Source organism: Lepisosteus platostomus, chromosome 6 (genome assembly GCF_059453375.1).
Source record: "Lepisosteus platostomus isolate fLepPlt1 chromosome 6, fLepPlt1.hap1, whole genome shotgun sequence".
In the NCBI taxonomy this organism is placed as follows: Eukaryota; Metazoa; Chordata; class Actinopteri; order Semionotiformes; family Lepisosteidae; genus Lepisosteus; species Lepisosteus platostomus.
The window spans coordinates 44241352-44263645 of NC_142616.1; the positions used below are offsets into that span (position 1 = coordinate 44241352).

General features: G+C 46.2%; 1 protein-coding gene and 1 long non-coding RNA gene across 3 annotated transcripts; both read left to right on the plus strand.

The window, feature by feature from the left end:
* On the plus strand, positions 1-7101 carry LOC148661773 (uncharacterized). 2 transcript variants are annotated; one of them, XM_088636012.1, is made up of 3 exons: positions 1-423; positions 2429-2529; positions 4134-7101. In XM_088636012.1, exon 3 carries the CDS (start codon positions 4261-4263, stop codon positions 4867-4869), a length of 609 nt encoding a protein of 202 aa, XP_088492138.1. In that variant the 5' UTR covers positions 1-423; positions 2429-2529; positions 4134-4260; the 3' UTR covers positions 4870-7101. The 2 variants fall into 2 exon arrangements, with proteins under 2 accessions (XP_088492138.1, XP_088492137.1); XM_088636011.1 differs by lacking the exon at positions 2429-2529.
* Positions 7102-17021: 9920 nt separating this feature from the next.
* Positions 17022-21314, plus strand: LOC148661774 (uncharacterized). Its single transcript, XR_015939825.1, has 2 exons — positions 17022-17321; positions 20037-21314. It is a non-coding gene; the product is annotated as an uncharacterized LOC148661774 (long non-coding RNA).
* Positions 21315-22294: the final 980 nt, after the last annotated feature.

The following is a 22294-nucleotide window of genomic DNA, read 5'->3' on the forward strand; positions in this document are numbered from 1 at the left end:
ATGTTATACGCATAACGCACATCTACGCTTTCTAGGGATTGACAATTTCCTTTTCAATTAAAAATTAGAGTGACTCAAGGGACGGGGATACCAATTTCAGAGAATGATTCTTATCTCATCTCTCCATGACACACCTTGATGCAGGTCTGTTTACCTGGTGCCTGGATACAGCCGCCCCGTGCTCTGTGCATCCCGACGCACAGCCGCCTGCTCGGGCACTGCCGTTCGGTTCTCTTACGGAGTCTGAGCGTGACATATACTAGGCAAAACCTGGCCGCTCCGCAGATAGAAACCAAGAGTACTTCATAAGCATTTCTTGGTTGGTTTAACTCTTTCTTCGTATCTCGAAGTAACCCGCGTTCATTCAGAAATAAATCTGAAGAACTACTTTGCCTTGGCCGACGCCAGACTCGCAATTATGGTGTGAGTATAAGAGTGTTTATGATGTGTTGCTATTGTTAGTAATATAATATTTGAATTAATTTATTTTAAACCAACCCCGTGTTCACATGTTTTTTTTTCTAAATACAGCCAGTATGTGGAGGAATACAGGTTGCTGACAAAGGGCTGTTTTGTTATAATTTAGTCAGTGGTGTTAAATTAGATATGGAATGTTATTTCAATAAATCTGCAGTCATGTGGGTGAGACTTGCTCTCCTAAAAACTCTTTATGAGACTGTCTGGGTTGAGTTATGTTATCTCCAAAAGCGTGGTATAAAAGAACAATAACTGGAGCTGGCCTCTCTCCAGGACCTGTCCTCACTCTCCTGAGATCTATGCTGGCTATGAGGCTCCTACCTTTAGTTCTAGGGAGACCTGCAGGTTTTTGTACCAGCTGGACTCTCATTTCCATAACTGAACCCATAATTGGTCTAATCATATGATGAATTTGAAGTATTTCAATTGTTTTGATTTTCTAAACATGGTGGAGAACAACTTTTAACTATTATGTGTCATAGGTAATGGAGGATCTCAAACACATTAGGTCAATTAGGGTTTCAATTAAATAATAAGCTTAAATAATATGCTGAAATCCAGCTGGTGTGGGGGTCCCCAGCACCAGGATTGGGGGCCTCTGCTACAGGACACCATTGGGAGATGTCTGAGACAACACTCAAACTACCTCCCATCGCAGACTCCACTTTGAGAGCAGAGGCACCCCACACTTGCCTGGGTACCCCTCAATTGTGCCTTTTCCCCAAGCTATTACCACCCCACTTTATTTATTGAAAAATACAGAAACAACCTGACAAATTCAGCATAATTCTGTGGAACAAAACTAGAGTAAAAATGTTACATTTGGAAATTAACCTTAAAAAGGAGTTCGGAGTTGTGTACACACACCTGAATTTACAGTGAAAGGCTATTCTTTTCAGCCAGTCCCAGGAAGCTCATGATATGAGTTCATTTGAAGTGAGCGAGAAAGACAAAGGGTTTAATGACGTTTTAAGCCTAAATATTTACAGTAACATAATTCCCATTATCAGTTAAGGAATAGTTAGCAGGTTTTGTTGTCTGTGTTGTTTCTGTTTCTGCAAGGTGTGCAGGGTGCAAGGTGTAATGGCACTGTACAACCAGCACTCTGTGTAAATACTGAAGTTTAGCTCACTATTTATTCATTTTGATCAACGAAGAGGACACTGTTTCAATATCAGTAACAATACACTGTGATATGGAGACTAATTTCAGTATGTAGGTTTCTATATATGATTTTTTATACTGATGATCAGCATTGAAGCTAAAATGATAATTTCACAGGGATCAAATTCATTCCTAAATATGTTTTTATACGTCTTAAGATATCTCAACATTTGTGACTGCTATATGACTGCCAAATAGTATTAGAAAATAACAGCAACAAGCGTTAATCATCTGTAAGGAAATGTCCAGAGGTTTAATTTCAGTACCCTTTAGTAAAGGAAGAAGTACTCCTGTTTAGATCAAGTTCAGAACTTGAGAACTAGATGCAACCCTGCTGCTGAAGGGTTGGGAAGCAGTGCTGTGGTCTCCAGTCTGATGAGGTCCAGGGTGTCTGTCCTGTCCAGTACCTACAAGGAGGAGCTCCACACAGCCAATCACGAGGCTGCTTTCAGCTTCCATAGACACAGCGGGGCTGTAAATGTACCTGCTAGCAGGCGTGACCCTGCTTACACATTGCCTGGATACAACCAGCAGGTCTTGGGATGTGGGTTTACAGAGACACTTGTGTCAAGAACAGCCCACACAGCCATGGTAGAAATCTGACGCCCTGGCTCATAAGATTTCATTTGTATTCTTAATGTTGTGTTTTTTAAATGTTTTTACACTGCACAGTTGGCTCTCCAGTGATGTGATGCTTTTATTTTTGTGCGTGATAACATTAGGGCCGCCCATTGGCGCAGTGCTGCCTCACACTGCTGGGGTCCATTTTCTAACCGCTTCTTCACAGGGGAAGCTGAATCCTATCCCAGCGAGCAACTGGTACAAGGCAGGGACGCCAGTCCATCACATCGCACACACAGACACAAGCTCCCACACATTCAAAACAGGGTGAGTTTTCCCAGGAGCCAATTAACCTGCCAGTATGTCTTTGGACTGTGGGAGGAAACTGGAGCACCCTGAGGAAACCGCACAGATACTCCACACACCCCAGGAACTGGACCCATGAAACCTACCCTGTGAGGCAGGAGTGGTAACCACTGCGCCACTGTGCCACTGCCTTTCTTTTCCAATATAACCCAAGTCCTGGCTGTATTACTGACATTATTCAGTTTGTTTGTTTTACTTAAAAGGGAACTGCAGCTCCATATTTATATTCCGGAGTTAGAAAGAATCAGCATTGATGAGTCTCTTCAAACCACAATAAAAGTCAAATGAACACATTAACTTGTAAAATTTACATCACAAAATAGACGAAATTTCCAGGTATGCCCAGTGCCATATTCTGCAGTTCAGAACAAGGCACAAAACCTCCGGTGACGTAAAGCAGTTCTATGACATAGCGTACAAGCTGGCTTGTGAATATATCTCTTCTAATCCAATAGAAATATTGCTCTCGATTTCAAGACGGTTTTGGCTAAGTTAACGTTTGGACAATTCTGCAGTGAAAGGTCTGGTGTACAACCTATATGTATTCGCTTGTACATCACACTACATTAATCGCTACGGAGACTAGTGATCGGGAAGGGCCGCATCACGTCACAATTCGGGGGAACTGTTGCCCTCACCCGTGCTGAGACCAAGGGTTTGTAACAACAGTGGTGACTTACAGTAATTTGATAAGGTTAATGATTTTGTGCTTAATTCAAAATTTGAATTAGACATTTTCTATAACATCATGGAATTTATTTTGTTACTGAGATTTAATAACTGGTCTGAGAAATTGGGACTGCAGTTCCCCTTCTATATCAGTCTTCTCTGCTTCATGTTTCTGTGCTGATACCTAGTGTTTTGGCATGATGTGCTGAGCCCTGCTGCTTTGTTTCTGCCTTGGGGTATCTGGGGCTCACTGGCTGATTCCTGCCTCGTCCCTCAGCCAGGCATCTGACCCTCAAACATCCTGGTTATTTACAGGTGTGATGAGCAGGGGTTAGTGGTCTGGATTCGTGCCTATCAGGGGCTGGAAGGTTGCTGGTTCAAATCCTGTGGCTGCCAGAGGAATCCTACTTCATCTGACCCCTGAGCAAGGCCCTTAACACCAAGTGCTCCAGGGGCGCTGTACAATGGCTGACCCTGCGCTCTGACCCCAAGCTTCTCTCCCTGTCTGTGTGTCTCATGGAGAGCAAGCTGGGGTATGCGAAAAGACAAATTCCTAATGCAAGAAATTGTATATGGCCAATAAACTGATTTTATCTGCCAGGTTGTGTGTTCAAGTCCCCACTGCGGATACTGCTGTTGTACTTTATGCTAGTTGCTCCAGTCCACCCTGCCGTAGGGGGAATCCTGTGATGGACGATGGACTAGCAGGGGGGTCGTGCGCTCTCAGGTCACCTATCACAGCAGAAACCAGGCACTGCTCCGTCCTAATGAGCCTCTTGGCCTTTTTTCTGTGTGTCGTGCTGAGAGGTGTGACCCCCTGGGGCAGCTCTCTGTAATAAAGTGAGAATTGTCGGCAGATTTTTTTTACTTGCAGAAAGATTTGTCTTTTCTTTCAGCTGCCGCGGGTGCCTGGCTCCCTCGCTCAAATCGGCAAATTGACGAGGTGTTTGCTGTGGAAGGCAGCGCATCAGCATTAAACAAATCAACCCATCTTCCGTTCACTCGGCTCCCTGGCCCCCAGCCATGAACTACTCCTTCCTGTGTGCGCACCCTGCCTCTCACCCTTTCCCCAGCCCGTACAGCGCTGCCGCCAGCCCTCCCACCTGGCTGGATCACGGCCCCTTCCTGCCACCCATCCACGGCTACCCTCCGCGACCCTTGACCCTGGTCTCGCAGGACTGGGGGGGCGGACACGTGGAGTACCATCACTTCTACGGACTGAACCCTCTGGCCCTGCTCAGCCCGTACTGGCCCTGGCCTTACTCACAGCCCGCCCGGCCCCAGGGCTACGGGCCGGGCCGCTCGCAGGCCCAGAGCGAGGGCAGCTGGCCGGAGGGCTTCACCCTGAGGGGCGAGCTGCGCTGGGGCAAGCTGGACAGGGTGTACGGGCCCCGCCGGGAGCTGCCCGACTTCGTGAAGGAGGACCTGCGCAGGGTGTACGGCACCTACCCCCGCACCGACCTCAGCGTGACCTTCCAGGGCGGGGAGTATGTGGTGCGCGGAGACCCCAGGGTGGGTGAGCAGGAGTACAAGGTGGAGAAGAAGGTGATGCGGCAGGTGGAGACGCCGGAGGAGGGCAGTACCAGTGAGACAGCGGAGAAAGAGAAGAAGCAGAAAAAGAAGGCAAAGTAACGAGGCTGGGCGGGCCGAAAGCATGCGTTTTTTATTAAGGGGTTAGGAAAGGTTTTCCCATCTCCAGCCTTCGGGGGTGGGGGGCTAGAATCCGGCCAGTTTTCCATGTCTCCTTTATTTATAAACGGCTCATCACGTGGGAGAACTGTCAAAGTTATCCAGTTCGGGTTTAACTAGATTAATTCATCCTGTGTCCACCGTACTGAACTGCTGATAATTTTAAAGAGGCACGGAAAACCAGCTGGAGTCTGGACCCCAGGGACCAGAGATGGGAACCCCTGGGTTAGACAGACACTGACTGATGTGATTCACGCTTTCGGCTGAAGAGCAGCCGCAGGACTGTGTCTTGAATACTTCATCCTCCAGGAGAGAATTGAAAGAAACTGCTTCAGCTGGTGAGAGAGGAAAGGAATTCTTCTGACATCTTTCGTTTAAGGTTTCTTTTGTTGTCATTAATTATCCTCAAAATATGGTTGCAGTTTTTTCATGCAGGCTGAGCATGAGGCTCACTGGTTTAAGCCTTGAAGCCCTGCAGGCCAGACATCACTGGTTTGAGCCTTGCAGCCCTGTGGGCCAGATATCACTGGTTTGAGCCTTGTTGAGCTGCGTGTCATTAGCTAACTGACTCTCCCAGAGAGAACAGTGAAACACAAACAAGAGGACAGGAGTGGAAACTATGTAAAAATGCATTTCAAACCAAGAACAGGAAGTACTTTATTTACAAAAAGGGTTGTGAGAGTGTGGAACAAGCTTCCCAGCTTTATTGTGATGTATACATCTTAGCATCATTAAAATAACATAAAGGTTAACACACAGTGAGGTCAATACATTAGCATTTCCTAGTAAAAGGTGACATCATGTGCATATTAGACACTGGGAAAGCATTACTGTGCTGTTTGTTGCCTGTCAGTTTATATCACATGGAGTCAATTCAGCTGTAAATTTTGGCAGAAGATGTTAACTTGGTGTTCTGGCCTGCATTATGCAACAGAGCATGCTGTGTTTGAGGCCTGCCATTTTGTGCTTGCTCTTGTGCCAAATCAGTGTTACTTCTTGTCCTGAAGCTTCTCCTTTCAATGTATCAGTCTTGAAAAGGGCAGAAAAGTGGTTTGTGTTTTTTTACGGTTTGGTTGTGCCATAACAACTTCAATTATGCTGCTAGTGATTGTTCCTTCCATGGCATTTTAGTGATGACATGGGTACTTTGTAGCCTTTGTCAATTATCAGTTTTCAAAAGAGGCTTTTCCTTAGATGCTCAAAGGCTGTTTAACACCATACACTCAGTATTCAAGGCCAGATCTATAGCACAGGTACCTTGAAAGAGTATTCACAGCCTCTCAATAGTCTCCCATTTTGTGAAATTACAAAATGATGCATACACATTTTTAAACTTAATGTTTTTAAACTCAATGCTTCTGAAATGGAAGAATTCTAAGCATAATATAAGTTACAGTAAATGTCAAAATGACTAAAGAGAAAGAACCATTCCACTCAGCTACAAGTCTTTTGGGGTACGTCTCTACCAACTCAGCACACTGGCTCGATGCCATTTCTTTCCATTTTTCTTGGCAGATTTATTTAAGCTCTCTCAAGTTGCTTGGGGATCATTAATGGACAGCTGTTGTCAAGTCAGGACTTTTACTTGTAACAGTCAAGGACGTTCAACTTTTGTGTTCTTAACCCACTCACTGTAGCTATGGCCTTGCACTTTGGGTCACTTTCTCTTGCTGAAAGGTGAATTTTAGATCTTCAACAGGCTCTCCTGTGGGATTTGCCAGCACTTGACTCATTCTACAGTACGTTCCCATCAGCCTAGACGAGCTCCTCACATCTTGCTGATGAGAAGCGAAACCATGGGGGTCCCCAGGACTGGTTTTGTGCGCCCCTTGGTCGACACCTGTGATATTAGTAACGGCTATTGTGCACTGTAGGTATCAACGGAAGTGTACCTTTTTAAGTCTAGTGAACTGTTAACATTTCTTCAATGCTTCATATTGACAAATTTCCACAAGATGGGTGCCTGATTAGGCCACCTAACATTAACATTATTGAACAAACTCCAAAGTGTAAACGTGCTTTTGCCTTTTCTTCTATCAAAAAAATAAAATGTGTAAATGCAATGTATGTACAATAAAGAAGGGTGTAACTCCAATTCCTTTTTATGGGCTATTGTTTTTTAACTTATCCGTGGTGTTACAGATAATTTTATATTTTTAATAAATATTAAACAGGTTGTTATTTATTTGCTATATTACATTTAAAAGATTTTTAGGGTGAGATTTAGCAATCTGCGATATGTTAAGGTTCTTGTCGCTAAGAGAGGTTGTTGATGAAAATAATACAGGCTGGGAAGTGTTTTTCTCAGTAATTTAATATTTGTTATTGGACACTAGGGGGTAGGAAGTAATGCTAAGCTCTGTTAAAAGTACTGTGGATGTCTGTCTGAACATGTGAGATGAAGATGTAAACAAGTGAACTAATGCACAAAGGTTTCACAATACAAAATGGAATATTTATAGTGAACACAACAGCTGTATAGTTATGCTGCGTTCTGTTGGCTATGATTTCTACTGCGACATAACTGTATCCACTGCTGCTGACTGTTTTAACTACATAAGAAAAGTTACAAACGAAAAGGAAACACATCTGGCCTTTTGGTAGTCAGTAGCTGACTGATGGCATAGTTTCGCCCAGCTGTTTGTTATGCATCTCTGTTAAGGATTGGCACTTCAGTGGCAATTTCCCAGTTCCTGGTTACTACCTAAAGATGCCATCAGACCCTGGGGATTTATTCATCATGAGTGTTTCCAGTATCTGAAATACTTCACACTTCACTGATACTGTCTGATACAGAACTCTGTCCTTCCTCTGCCTGAGGCCTGTTGTTGACTTCTTCCTCAGTGAGCACCTGAGTGTAATACTTGTTTAGTGTCTCAGCTGTTTCCCTTCCATTGTTTCGAAGTTTCCCATCATTGTCCGCGACTCAAATTGAAGATCTGTTTCAACTTTCGGTTCCAAATCAGAAAATTTGAATAGTTTCGGTATCACAACAAATAGCACAAAAATAGGCCAATAAAAAAGGCTGCGATATGCCAAAGGGCATTTGAAAAAAAAGGAACAGGTGACTCACATTTCAAACTGCACCTTTGTTTGTTATAGGTCGTTTCCTTTAAAAAGTCGTCAGGAGCTGTTTTGAAGGCCCTCCTTGCATATGCTGTTTCAAACGGGACCAGAGACACATCACTGGAGCTGCTGCTACACTGCAAAGAGAGGAGACTCAGGCTCTGCTGGCTGGCGGGCGGTAGTGTAATTAATTCCAAGTGTAATTTATGAGAGCAGTGTAAAATCTCCCTTCTGGAATTCCTGTCTGAGCCAGCCAGTGACAAAGCCCAGTCTGAAAGCAGTGACACCACAGGGCTTGACTGGTGCTCTGATAGGGGACCTCCTCTACCCGATAGAGCCTTGAAGACACGCCAATTGTCAATAAGGTTGAAACCTAGCAGCCGTCGCTGTTTGTTGCCTGTGTGTTGCTGGAAGACTTCTGAACTCAAGCGGAACAGCTTCAACCCCGGAGGGCCAGAAGGTTTCTGGTTTTCCTTCCGCTTGAGTCCTTTGTGGCCTAGTTGGACTCGTTAATCGTTTAATCGGACAAGTTCAAGTGTTTCCTTATTCTTGAGAAGCTAGAGGTTCAAAGAGAAATGTAAAACCTGCTGGACAGCAGCCCTTAAGGAGTAGTGCTGAGCTCTCCTGTTTGTGAAAGTCTTCAGTATGGATCATTCCCTGTGTGAGCCCGATTACTGATGTTCCTCAAGGGGGCCCTGTGTATGTGCGACTGCTGTCCAGCATACAGCCAGCATCACGGCGCTTAGGAAAGCTACTGGATATCTACTTTTCTCTGTTGCAGCCTGCATTTTCTGTACTTCTGTTGCTTCCTATATATTACAGAGCTATTATCACTTTGTTATGTGTGGTGTTTAGTGGGGCCAGTAGGGGCCACTCACCCTGCTGTCTGTGTGGGTCCTAATGCCCCAGTATAGTGATGGGGACACAATACCGTAAAAATGGCACCATCCTCCGGATGAGATGTAAAACCGAGGTCCTGACTCTCTGTGGTCATTACAAATCCCAGGACGTTTCTCGAAAAGAGTAGGGGTGTAACCCTGGCATCCTGGCCAAATTTCCAATTGGCCCTTACCAATCATAATAACAATTATTATTATTAAAAGATGTATCATATGTATGTACTCTGTCGGACAGGACAGGACTTTTAATTAATTACCTTAATTAAAAGGTAAGGAATCCCATTAATGATGCAATGTACGTTTCTTTGATGACAGCTGTACATTGGAAAATCCAACAGAAACTGTGCAGCACAACAACGTGTCCCACCTGGTAACTGTGTTTGATAAGATCTGGACCTGTGTGTCGTTCTAGTCATGCCAGAGCTAGGTAAGACAGTTATGCAAAGGAAACCTTATCAACTGACTGTTTAAACATCACATCGCACACAGCAGTGGTGCCATTCAGGGAGAGGGGTTACGTCAAGAGATGTGAACGATGAGTTATGCAATCAGACAAACAAGGGAGTCTCCCAGAACCAGCGCTGCCCTTTGACCGTGTCTGAATGCGGCTTTACCCGGTGCCTGCTGCTGCACACGACTAGACAGGGCAACATCGGAAGCAAAAGACTCCTTCAAATGATTTTTCATCCGTTCGTGGGCCCAGACATTGTCAGGGAGCCGTTGAATTCTGGAGACGAATGGCTCAGTGGAAGAGCGTGGCATAATTTCCGCTGTTCCAGGCAGTAGAGGAGTGAACACTGAGATCTACAGTGGGAAACTAAAGGTAGATCTGACTTGGGTGGGTAGGAAATGAAAAATATCAACAACTGATCCAGAAACTCTTTATTAGGTGCATGCAGGCAGGGGTCCTCAGACGTCTGGTCATCAACTGGTCAATTTGAAAACGTCTGTTGTAAAGTATTGGCTGGTTGTCACGAACTACATTCCTACGAGCACCTCTCACCGCCAACACCCGCGCACTAATTAATCATTTGTCATTCCTCACGCTCTTCCCTATTTACACCCTCTCACTCCACTCACTCCCCGCTCACTATTGAGAATAACTCTTGGCTTTCTCTGGTGCACGTAAACTACTCTCGACCTGACTTTTGGCTTCCCCACCTTGTTTCCTCCTGCTCTCATTTTCGATTTGGATACTCTCAACCTGTGTCTTGTGATCCCTGAACTATGACTTTTGCCTGTTGTCATTGGGATTTGGACGCCAATCACTAGCTACTACCTACAGTCTCAGCGCCGCATAGGGTCCAACCAGGTTCTCCTAACGCCACCCTTGACACTGGTCCCTTAAAAGCATGAAAACAAGGGTGCCTGCCTGCTGTTCTTGAGCAATGATCAGCTCATGCACTCCTCACACTGCCTCAGGAATTCGGTCTTCTAGACCAGGGACAGACAAGTTCAAGCCTCAGGAGCCAGAGTCTTGCAGGTTTTCCAAGTGATTGGCACAGCAACAAGACCTGAAAACGTGAGTTGACACAGGTCCTCTCAGAGACCACAATCTGGGCCCTTGATCTTTTTCATCGCTGGGAGGAATACAGACAGATGCACATGTCTAAAGAAGAAAAGTTGCCCGTCAATGGTAACTTTGTCACCAGACCTGACTGAGTTGGCCATGAAGCACAGGCTATCAGTACACAGCCTGATGGACAGCAGTTTGTTTTATTGGTCCATTTCATAGTGATGTTTTTTTGCATCAATGTATCACTGAAAGCAGTATATACAGTAATTTACATCAGGACCGGCTACCTCTTGTCCTGGAGAACCACAATCCAGTAGGTTTTACAAATCACCCTTAAGTCATCAATTTCTAAACACTTTGAACAGTTCCATTGCTGAAGGTTTCAGTGAATGTGCCATCACCACTTTCCTGGCTATTCCTGACTGAAATTAACCAATTAAATTAAAAAGTCACACAGTTTACAGAGTCTTCATAAAGTGATTTAGGGGTGATTAGGTGTGACTCCTAGGAGTCCTACTGCTTCATGGCTCTCCAGAAACAGAGTTGGCACCTCTCCCTTATGCCATATCCCTTCTGAAAGGTTAATAGGATATTTGTAGTTTTTTCAGCTACGAACCCATCAGAGTTTCAGATGGGTTTGGTAACGTTTGCTCTTCTCTACGTGTTAGCCTTACTCAGAAGGTTTGGAGCCATGGGAATCGTTTTGCTCTACTGAAGCAGCTCTCTTTGCACCAAAAGGAACATCAAAGGGTGTTTCTAATAATTTATTAAGGTTAATTAATTAACTTCACCCTTCTACCCTCAATCCAACCCTCCTGGATATCTGTGGCACTAGGCAATTGTCCAGGGTCCCAAGCTTTGGTGGGCCTCAAAGGACTAGCTTGGATCATGTTTACAGTGTTGTGAAATAGAAGGAACAGAACCACCAATACTGTCAATCTATTTATCTATTGCATGCATTTCTCAAATCACAGTAGTATGTAGACCAAAAGACTTCACACAAAAGTACTTAGACACACAAACATATCAAAGAAAATCTCATCCTAGCAGGAGCTGGTCCAGGAACGTAGAGACTGAATCCCCATTTTATCGAACAGCTTTTCTCTCAAGATGAAATTTGTCCCCAGAGATCATCAACCTGGGTCAGGTCAGAGTTGCAGAAGGCTTAAACCAGAGCTTTAGAGCCTTCCAGCAGAACTTTACAATGTATTGTATTGAAGTCTGCAGGGAAATCAAGATGAAGCTAGAATAAACGGTGTTCAGCTAGCTCTTGAGCTTGCATTCTGACACCGCCATTGGTACTTTCAGTCCTCCCAAAGGTACTGTCACTGGAATCCTCAAAAGCTCTGCAGTATGTTACCACAAAACACATCCCGAATGCCCTTTCTGTGAAGGTAGCATTCCAAAACCAGTAGCAGTTGTCACCGCTGAGTAGCTAAAGGAGTTGTCCCCCAGTCAGTGGGGTGTCATGACACCTGCGGTCAGCATGCTGTCCCAGCCCGCCGACTGTGAGCCTCAGACTACAAGAACTGAAGCCATAGATGGGCTACTCAGTGGGTCACCATCTATGGAATTCAGTTCTCACAGCCAAGAGCTCCTTTGCCTCCGGAGAGCTTCTTCCAGACCTCCACATTTCCCTGCAGACAAAGCGGGAGCAGGCGATTAACTTCTCCGTAATTTCATTAACAATGAGATGGCTGCAGTTTATCAACAGTTGAAATAACCACACAGACTAAACAGTTACTTCATATTTTAACAGCCATCTCTCCATCTTAAATCTCCAAACTCTATGGATTATGTGAATCTGACTCTCTGACTGTGTGCGGCACAGCATCCCAGATTCGTGGAATTCTGGGACCAAACTACCCACACTCATGTATTCCACTTAAAAAAAGCACAGTGTTTAAAAACATGAAGATCCCCATCTCCACCTCAGATTCCATATGCTACTTACTGTGTGTCTATCAGCAAAAACTGATATTAGTTTTGAGGGAACAGCAAGTTCAGACAAGATGGAAGCTCTGGCCTGAACTACATTACCCAGAATGCAGGATACATAGGCCACTCTCAGCCTACATTTCAATTGGGGAGATGACGATTGATCAGGTGAAAATTTAAAAACCAGAAAGCTGAGACTTCCAGGTAGACTTTTTGGAGACAGAGACAGATCCTCTGATGTGCAATTTTGATTTGCACAATTCTAATCGAGGAGCTTGGTTTTGAAAGAGATCTTGGAGATGGAGAGACGCTTGGTTTTACAGGAGCTGTCTGGCAAGTGAATAGAGAGGGACTGAAGATGTCTATTTAGTAGGTTATAAACGAGCTTAGGCTTTTTGTGTTGTTTGGGTTTTTGAGTGCTTTCCCTGCACTATAAATAAAGAGCATTGAATTTGTACTGTATGGCTGTATCTGTGTATGCTTCCCTAAAACCCGTCTATTTAAAGCATCGCGGCACACCACATTGCCCTCGGCTGTGTCACATAGTATGATCATGTTATCAAGAGCTGAGGGAACTGGCGCTGAGAGAACTCTTCAACATTGTGTTTCCCTCTGGGCAGTGTCTGCCGGGTCTGTGAAGGTGTTGGCTGCTCTGGCCCTTCACTCTAATTAGGGAGAACTCGTTACCTGAGGCCACAGGGCGTGTCAGCAAGCACCCCTTCGAACACACTGAGTTGCTCTGCTTTTCTGATGATATTGCTGCTGGTTGATTGAATATTGATCAGGTATGAAGAGGTGGTTGGAGCACCGTACCACCAGATAGGGGAATTCAAGGGCTGCAGGCTGAGCGGTCCTGCCTTGCTGGGCACTGCAGCCTTCACCAATTGCAATATGAAAGATGGCAATCCTCTTAAAACAGTTAAAACACACTTCCAGAGGCAAGGAATAAAGGGAAAATCCTGTGTCCTTCTGCAGCTCCTGGCAGGGAATCAGCTACCCACCAAGGTTTTGCAGATACCAGGTATCTTTCCCCCACCGTCACACACATCTCAGGGCTCTGTCTTCCACACTGCTCCTGAGAGCTTCCCTTTTATCTGCTATACAGTATATTTACACACATTACCACATTATATAACCCTTACCAGGCCAGCAGGGTGGTACAGTCTTTTTCATTGTTGCTGGGCAGTGCTGGTGCCCTGGGTTCGGTTAGGGACCTGTGTGGAGTTTGTACATTCTCCCTGTGTTTACATGGGGTTCCTCCCATTGTTCAAACACATACTGGTAGGTTAATCGGCTTCTGGGAAAACTGGTGACGGTGTGGGTGTGTGCATCTGTGTTTGTGTCAGTCTGCCCTGGGGAGGGCTGGCATCCCATCCAGGCTGTATCCTGTCCTGTGGTCCCTGCTTGCTGGGATAGGCTCCAGCTCCACTGCAACCCTGGACTGGATAAAGAAAATGGAAGGATAATCATCCTTACTAAGCTGCTGTAGTTGAAGTATCAGGTCAATAATAAACTGTAACAGACAGAACAGCAGATAAACCAGGTGTGACCGTGGTCAAGAGCCAGGACAGAAAACACTCCTGGAAGGGAACACAGTTGTTCCAGGTGTGAGAAGTTAAAGTTATCCATTTAGGCATTTGGCATAAACCCTTAGATCAGGAGGCTCTAGCTGTCATGATTGTAGTGCCTCCTCCGTCTCTTTCACATTTTTGTTGATTCCGTGCACCTGCCCCCTATCTTGCCCCTCCTTGTTTAAGCCGGACCCTTTCGCTTCTCCCGGCTCTGCATTGGAAGACGGACGCCCGGAGGCCCGCCTACCACCAAGTCGCCCTACGGCTGCGGCTGGAGGGCCTAGGCCTCCTATCGGCGTCCTGACCCAGCTGAGTCCGGGGATCAGAGCGCCTGGCCTCGTCGTGCTGTTTTCATTCCCTGTCCCTGTACCGGATCCCATTCCGGTTTTTAACTCTGTTTTGTCCCGTCTCGGTTGGGTCACCTGGTTTTGGACATTTGAACTTCGCCCAAGATTTCCCCCCTGGACTCCTTGGTCTTGTTTGTCCTGGCTACGCCCCCCGAGCACCAGTTCGCCATCGTCACGCCCTCCCTGTCTGTCAACCCCTCCTGATCCTTGCCGTCTCCTCCCCGTCGTCCTTTTCCACTTACTTCCGGATTATACCGTCTGCATAGGGTCCAGAACTGTTAGACTAACCCAATCCAATTCTTATAAGTCACCGTAAAGGGCTTGTTATTTAATGATGAGGTACACTTACAGTAATAGTTATAGTTGTAATGTTCCAGAAATTTATGATTTAAAAGCTACTGATAAAACCTGCCAGAATTTGAATTTATGCATGTTCATTTGTGACTTTTGTAAAATGATAAACTCTTTCCAGATTCTGGGCTCTTCTCCTTGAGGATGTTTTGATCTGGACTGTGAGTTATGAAATCTCTACCTGTTTACTTGCCAGTAACTGGGATTGGAGGCAGCTGGTATATGCTGCCTGGTATTGAGGTGGCCTAGATATATGCAGGACACCCCTAGTACTGGAGACCCCAAAAGACTGTTGCTGACTTGTTACTGAGCATGGATGGTGCTGAACAGTTTATATTACACAGCATTTAAACTCAAGTAAGCAGCAAAACCTCAACAATTAATGTCCACAGGGATTTGAAGCCATACAGGGAACATTTCCAGAATGTGGTAATTTAAGGCTCATTTCTTAAAACGTTGTGATTCGTGTTGCCTCTCTCTTGACAAAACAAGAGAGCAGTGATTCTGAATGAACACGAAAACTTGTATTGGTGTCTGTTGTATCCGATGTCTTTGAAAGGATTCACAGGGTTAAGAGCTATTCGAAAGTCCTTTTGAAAGTGAGAAAGTGCTGTTTTGGGATACACTGAATGCCAGACAGTCTGTTAGCACAACCTCGATGGGGTTAAAACACACTTCCTCTGTTAATCTACTCCCTCTTCTCTGTTGGAGTGCCGGTTTTGCTTGTCTGTGACGTGGTTTACAGTTAATTAGTTTCGAGGGAGTGCTACAAACCCTGAATAAGCCCGCTGTGAGAGTCATACACAACAGCTTTACATAACTCTTGCCCCTTTACAAATGGCTTTATGAGGCCATTGGATCAAGTTTTTAGGCATCTATAGAAATGTGTGTTACTATCCCTAACTACAGTATTACTTGTACTGAAACGTCTGTGTAACTATACTCAACAATGTTTTTTCCAACTGGATATATCCCTCCTCCCCTTGGACAGGGTTATATTGTAGCGCATTCGCCTGGCGCTGTGCCCGAAGAGCGCCCGGCTGGGGTACGCGGTGAGGGGCAGGATGTAGTGGTCAGGGCGGGGACGAGGAAAGCTGCTGACCAGTGCAGCTGACCCACTGCGAAACAGGCATACAGTGTGATGAGATCGCCCGGATTCGTGTAAATAGTCCCCTGGTTTCGCACCCCTGTTATACTTGTATCCAATTGACACCCTATCCCTGTGTAGGTACCCGAATAGACCCCAGTGTGTTGCTCTCTCTCTCGTCTCTCTCTGGCGCTTGCTCGTTCTCTCATTTTCAGTCAGTCTTTTTCTCTGCTGGCGTGCGGGCGCAGGAGTGCTGTGCTGGCTGTACTGAAGTTCAATAAAAGCACTGTTTTCTTTACTCCACGAGTGTCTGAGTTACGGAGTCCGTCCTCGCCGAACCCGAAACTATTACACTGGTGTCAGAGTGGGATGGGATAGCCCTTCGCCGAGGATGGCCAATTAAGTGGGGAAGAGTGTAACGCATACGGCCACCATTGCAGGTTGTTCGAGCCAGCATACCAGCGTGGTAACGCCACCGCCCCTCCCTGTGAATAGCAGGGACCGCAGGCGTTGGGCTGAATGGAGATTTCCCTTTAGCTCAACTGGCTGGGTCCCTGTTGAGTGATGCTAGAAGCCTGGGTTCTAGTCCCCAGCGGTGGGGAGCCAACCTGAGGCGGCAGCAGTGAGAGTGCATACCCACATGAACACGAGAGCGCTACAATATTATCCAACAGGACAGTAGACACTGAAGCTAGGCCTTACAAAAATGAAGACATTTTCCACGTCCATCCATCTGGTACAGGGTTGCAAGGGAGTCAAAGCCTAACCCAGCAAGCAGGATGAATAAAAGTTCCCTCTTTATTCACTGACACCAGGCCATTATAGGGCACACAGAGACACAAACACACACTCAAAGCAGGGCAACTTTTGCTTTAGGCCAGTTAACCTATCGGTTTGTTTTTAGACTGTGGCAGGAAACCAGAGGAAACCCACACAAATATGGGGAGAACATGCAAACTCCATACAGATAGTACCACAGGTCCAAATTGAACCCAGGGCCCCTGTGCTGTGAGGCACCAATGCTGACCACTGCACTACCATACACTACCCAGTGTTTTATTTGTCTGGAAAAAAAAACTCAAAATAATTGTGATCACCCATTAAGACACAGAAACTGATATGCCAATAAAATACCACCACCACAAGGTTCACAAACAGAAGTGCCCAAGTCCTGCAAGAACCTTAATCCAGCCCTTTCAAGAGGGATATTGGTGCCTTAGATATGTCTGCTTTATTTTTGAGGGTGAAACAACAACACAAAATGGGAAATTGCTTTTATGCCCCTCTCTGTAACAGTAAAGCACGTCTCTCGCGGTCACACCTGAAGCAGACACCCCCCGGACGCCTCCCCGAGACAGGGGGGAGACTGTCGCAAGGAAATAACCGAGGAGAGGAAGCTGAGCGGCTAGCTCAACTTAAGTAACACAGAGCAAGAATCACGACTTGATTGTTTTACCGCTGTTTTGAGCACTGTGGTGGGCGGGAGGGGGCAGTGCGGCTAACCTCATCCCACACAGGCAGGAGTGGCGGTTTTTTCCCGGAGAGCGAATTGGAGAAACGTTTCGCAACGGCTGTGCGGAGTGTCACCAGCGAGTGAGTGAGCGGGGCCCGACTCAAGCGGTATGTGCTGAGTCACGCTTCTGCAGAAAAGCATGACAGGACGGACCTGCGGGATGAGTCAGTGGCAGGGGTTCGGGGGAAGGCTGTGAGATTGTTGCTGGAGGAAGTGCGCTGCTCTCGGGGCCTGAGGGCGCCGCAGCTGCCCCCGTCTCCTCTCCTGCCCAAGGCGGCAGGCTTTCTTCACCTCAGTAACTGCCGTCATACCGCACAGTGTGTAGCTTTATGCAAAGTGCATTTTTTTCTCTTCGTAGTAATAAGATAGTGATCTAAGATAAAAAAGGTACGTGATAATCAAAAGTAAGGAGTGCAAGTAGCATAAGACAAACGCTACATAAGCCCATTATTATGTGTATTTTGCGGAATTAATTTAAAGCACACAAATTTCAGGTGATTTGCAGGAGACAGCACAGTAAATGGATTAAAACGGCCGGTAACGTCCTGCCCAACACCACTGACGATTGCTCAAGGCAGGAGTAACGGATATTATATTTATGCAGTCGGGATGTGGCTGTAAACCTGAAAGAGGTGGAGTAACAGGCTGGATTCTTGCCAGTTGAACAAGGGGAGCGTGCATCATCAGACACAATCGCAGGCCTTTAGAGAATGGTGTTAGGAAGCCCAACCGAAGTCCTCATACAAGACAAGACTTTAGACAGTACAAAAATAAACATGTTATTTATTGTGGGGTGTAAATGAACAGTGTTTTATTAACCAGTGGTTCAACATGAAAAATAAGCCAATTAACTGGTGTGGAACTGCTCTACCTTTCTGTGTGGATAAACATGTCACATCCCTGACTCCCAGCTCCGTTCAGGATTTGTGAATTCCCTCTGCCCTCCTTATCTCCACTTCCTTTGTGTGCCTCTCACTGGAATTCCCTGTGGCATGCAGTGTCCTTATTTACAGGAGAATCTTTTTGCGAGCTATTTCAGGCACAGAAATAAATGTACCCATTTTTTAGGGTAGTGATGGGAAATTCATGTGCAAATGCAGTAAAAGTCACGCAGGGTAGAGACAACACACACACACACACATATATATATATAATCACAAGACAAGAAGAAAAGTGCTTTGTCAGTTGTCCTAGTTTCTATCTGTAATTACACTGGGAGCTTTTTATCCCTCTATATGAAGCCACGCAACAGACGACAAAGTTTGTGTACTTTGCAATGCTATTTCAGTTAGTCCATTTCTCTGTCCTGCTGTTTTAATTCGCCCCCCCCCGACACGCTGGTGGAAGCACACACCTGTGCTTCCTCGCGCCAGCCATGGAGCAGCCACTCCTGAGATGGTGCTCTGGTCATTTCATGAACAGGAGCTCACGCTGACTGGCACAAATCGAGCTGTGTCTCCAGTCACAGAGACCCCCCCGCTCCGCTGACTTGGGAACTCGCGTCACCTCCTTCTACACTTCTTGAGAACGCAATACATTTTCCTTGTCACTGCAGGAAACAGTGCATTTCTTTTTAATTTAAATGCCAATGGCCGAGCATAATACTCATACTCTTCAAAAATGATAACACCCAAACGCAACGAAAACTGCAGCTCAGAAGCCTCTGCTCAGCTGCAAATATTAAAAACATCCTGACTTAGATACGCTGGTCTCACTGGCTTCTTTCCACCAGAACTGACACTTTTAAACATCCAGCGTCACCCACCAGAATGGATCAGTCTTTCCTGGGCATTTCATATAAATGTTGGTAACATTAACCCAGCGATCCCTGGTCCTGGAGAGCCCCCGGGCCAGCAGATGCCAAGTCATCGATTTCTAAAGATATGGAACTACGCTATTTGGATCACGTAAACAAGCGATTTGTTAAATTCCATAATTTCTTTCATGTCACTTAGGCTGAAATCTAAATCCTTGGCCCTCGAAGGACCAGAGTTCTCTTAATTAAACCTCTTACGTGTTTTATTTATCAATAAGTTACAGCTAACCTGTGCGACTAACTGGATGGAGGCCCCCCAGGCCCAGGGTTGGAGACCCCTGCTTTAAACTTTATAGGTCCGCATTATCAATAGACAGTTTGAAAAGAGATTCGGAAGCTGGATACAGTTTGCTTACCTCAGACCAGGAAAGCAAGCTGAGTGTAGCCCAGAGTTTCTCTCCCCTGACCCCTTCTTGAATCGACTGAAAGGTGCCGCCTTACCTGGGCCGGCTCTCCTGGATCTCCAGCCTCCGAGCCCGTCGAGCAGATCCTCCGCGTCCCGCGGACGGGCTCTCTTAAATAGCACCCCTGTCCGGCTCAGCCCTCCATCTGCCTCTCGCTCACTGCCTGCCTCTCTTTTAGCGCGGTGAGTCCAGCAGTCACTTCCCAGTAAGGAGGAAGGAGTGGGAGGGAATCTCCCTCCCCCGCACCGTGAATCAATACTGAGCTCTTCTGAAGAAAAAACAGCTGACTGGCTCTGCCCTCAGTTCCCATAAAATGGAAACCAAAAAAAAAGAAAAAAAAGGACTCTCCTACTGTTGGTGAGAGAGCGAGGAATTCCCCTATTGCTTAACAGCAGTAGACGAGAGCAGAAAGGCACCTTGCTGAGGCGCTGTGTGTGACAGGCAGTGGGAGAGCAGCGTGTGTGTGTGTGTCTGGGCATGAGTCTAACCTCACTTTCTGCGAAACTGAAAATAGAAAAGAAAACCTTGCGACCGCTTGCGTCCTGACGCCCCCCCATGATTTCGAGACCTTGAACCGAAAGGCTGTGTCATCTTTTTTTCAGAGCTGTCGCAAAGGCCAACTGGCTTCTGGAAGAGCCTTCCGGCACTCGAGCTCAGCACGGCCGGCCTTCGGTGCGGTGAGGGCAGAGGCCACTTCAAGATGAGCAAATGTTGCGAAGATGTTCTGGGACGCCTCCCAGGATGATGCTCAGTGCCTCGGGACAGAAACTTGCAGGCAGCTGCATGAGAGCCTGCATGAACCAGACGCTTCTGTGTTTGTGCCTCCTCTGTTTTGGGCTTGGTGTTGTGTCAGGTGGAGGGTTTCTCCCTGCTGAGACTGCACAATGTACTAATAGCACTAACAGCAGGTACCCTCACATAAGGGTCTCTATAGGAACCCCCAAACACATATAGGAACCCCCTTCTTAACACATTTGATGCTGCTATTATACAGTTGGTTGTACTATTTCTTTTTGGGTGGAAATGTGGCACCAATTACAGAAAAAGGCCTGTTCTTTGCAATCTGCTGCAGTCGGACATAAAGGGATTCAAATATTTAGGGATCATCCTGGGGCCTGGGGCCTGGGGCCTTTTTATTTGGTGTTCTTCTGGCTGTTTTGAAATGTGTTGCCCACATTTTCTGTCAACATGAATTGGCCCTCATGGGCTCAGTTACTCTTAGGTGTCTCTCCAGCAGGGACAGTATGGGAATTACTCTGTCCTCCTGACCACTTTGAAGCCATGAATTTGAATGTCTCCTTCAGCTGTCCTTCTTCTCTCATGCAGAGTGAGAAACAGTGACATGGGCTGTTGTGGTGATTCACCTTATAGGTGCACGGCTGAGACACTAGTAAGGCAGGCTCAAGGCTATCCCTCAATCACTAACCAGGCTGCCTCTCATTCCTGCAGTATGGAGAAGGCTGCCATACCTGCCTGTGACCTTCGTGGTTGTTTTTCATTTTTAATATTGCTAAGTGGGCTTTTTGCGTTACTATGACAATAACTGTAAGCTAGTGCAGGGCAGGGAACCCCAGCTCATCCTCCGCTCTGTGGCTGCTTGAAGACCTGACTTCTGATTAATAATTAAAATGCAAGTACTTGCTGTTAATGTCATGGGTGTCAAAGTGGGAGTGAGGCAGGTACATGTCACCCAGTATGCTCTACCAAGTTAAATTACTCAACACTGTACATACTGAAACTCTCATGACCATGTTGCGCCCTAGATACCTCCATTTTATTTTTCAATCTAGATTAATAAATGAAAATGAAAAATCACTGTTTCATATATTTCTTGCAAATTGTAATAACGTAAGTCACAATAAAAATCATCAATTGACTAACCTAGGAGAGTGAGGTCTAGTTAATTGTTTTCAGTTCTTCAAGCCGGGGAATTCAGACTATTATCAAAATAGTCGATTAACTGTACAAAATAATCTTGGCTTTCCGGCTTGGGCTTGGGTTAGGTTTCTTCCATGAATTTCAAACCTATTTTAGATCATACCCACCCAATCCTTGAACGCCAGCTGCATGTTTCTCCTGTTTCAGCTTGCAGCTAAAAAGCAGCACATGGGGGGATTGAAGTGCAGGCAGGCTCTCCTGCCTCACCCACCTTCGAGCCGCTTGTCTTTTATCAGTTTTCAGGTTCTGCTGTCCTGGCTGGAGGTGCTTGTCCCCTGCCAAAAGCACTGCAAGACGACGAGTGTGCAGGAAGATGTCGGGGATCACTGTGTTGTCACTGTTGGTCCATCCATTTTCTAACCACTTCTTCCAATCGAGGGTCGCGGGGGAGCTGGAGCCTGTCCCAGCAACCAATGGGAGCAACACAATGCTGGATGGGAGGCCAGCCCATCGCAGGGCACACACAGATACAATTACAGACAGGCACACAATCATATCAAGGTCCTTTTTCTCAGAAGCTGATCTATCGTGGATATATAGGTGGATGCTGCACATTGGTGGTGGTGGAGGGGAGACCCCATTACCTGTAAAGCGCTTTGAGTGGAGTGTCCAGAAAAGCGCTATATAAGTGTAAGCAATTATTATTATTTATTATTATCGGTATGTCCAGGTGCTTTAATGGGAGGAAACTAGGGCACCTGGAGGAAACCCAAGCGACCACAGGGATGACATACAAACACCATGCCAGTAGCACCCCAGGAACTGAAGTCGGGGCCCCAGAACTGTGAGGCAGCAGGGCTAACCACTGTGCCACCATGCCAGCTGGGAACATAAAGTCCTGGCTGTCTGTTCCGCACCTTCTTTGGGGAATAACATTCGGCTACATGAGCTGGACTTGACTCTGCGACGCCAGGCTCGTGGA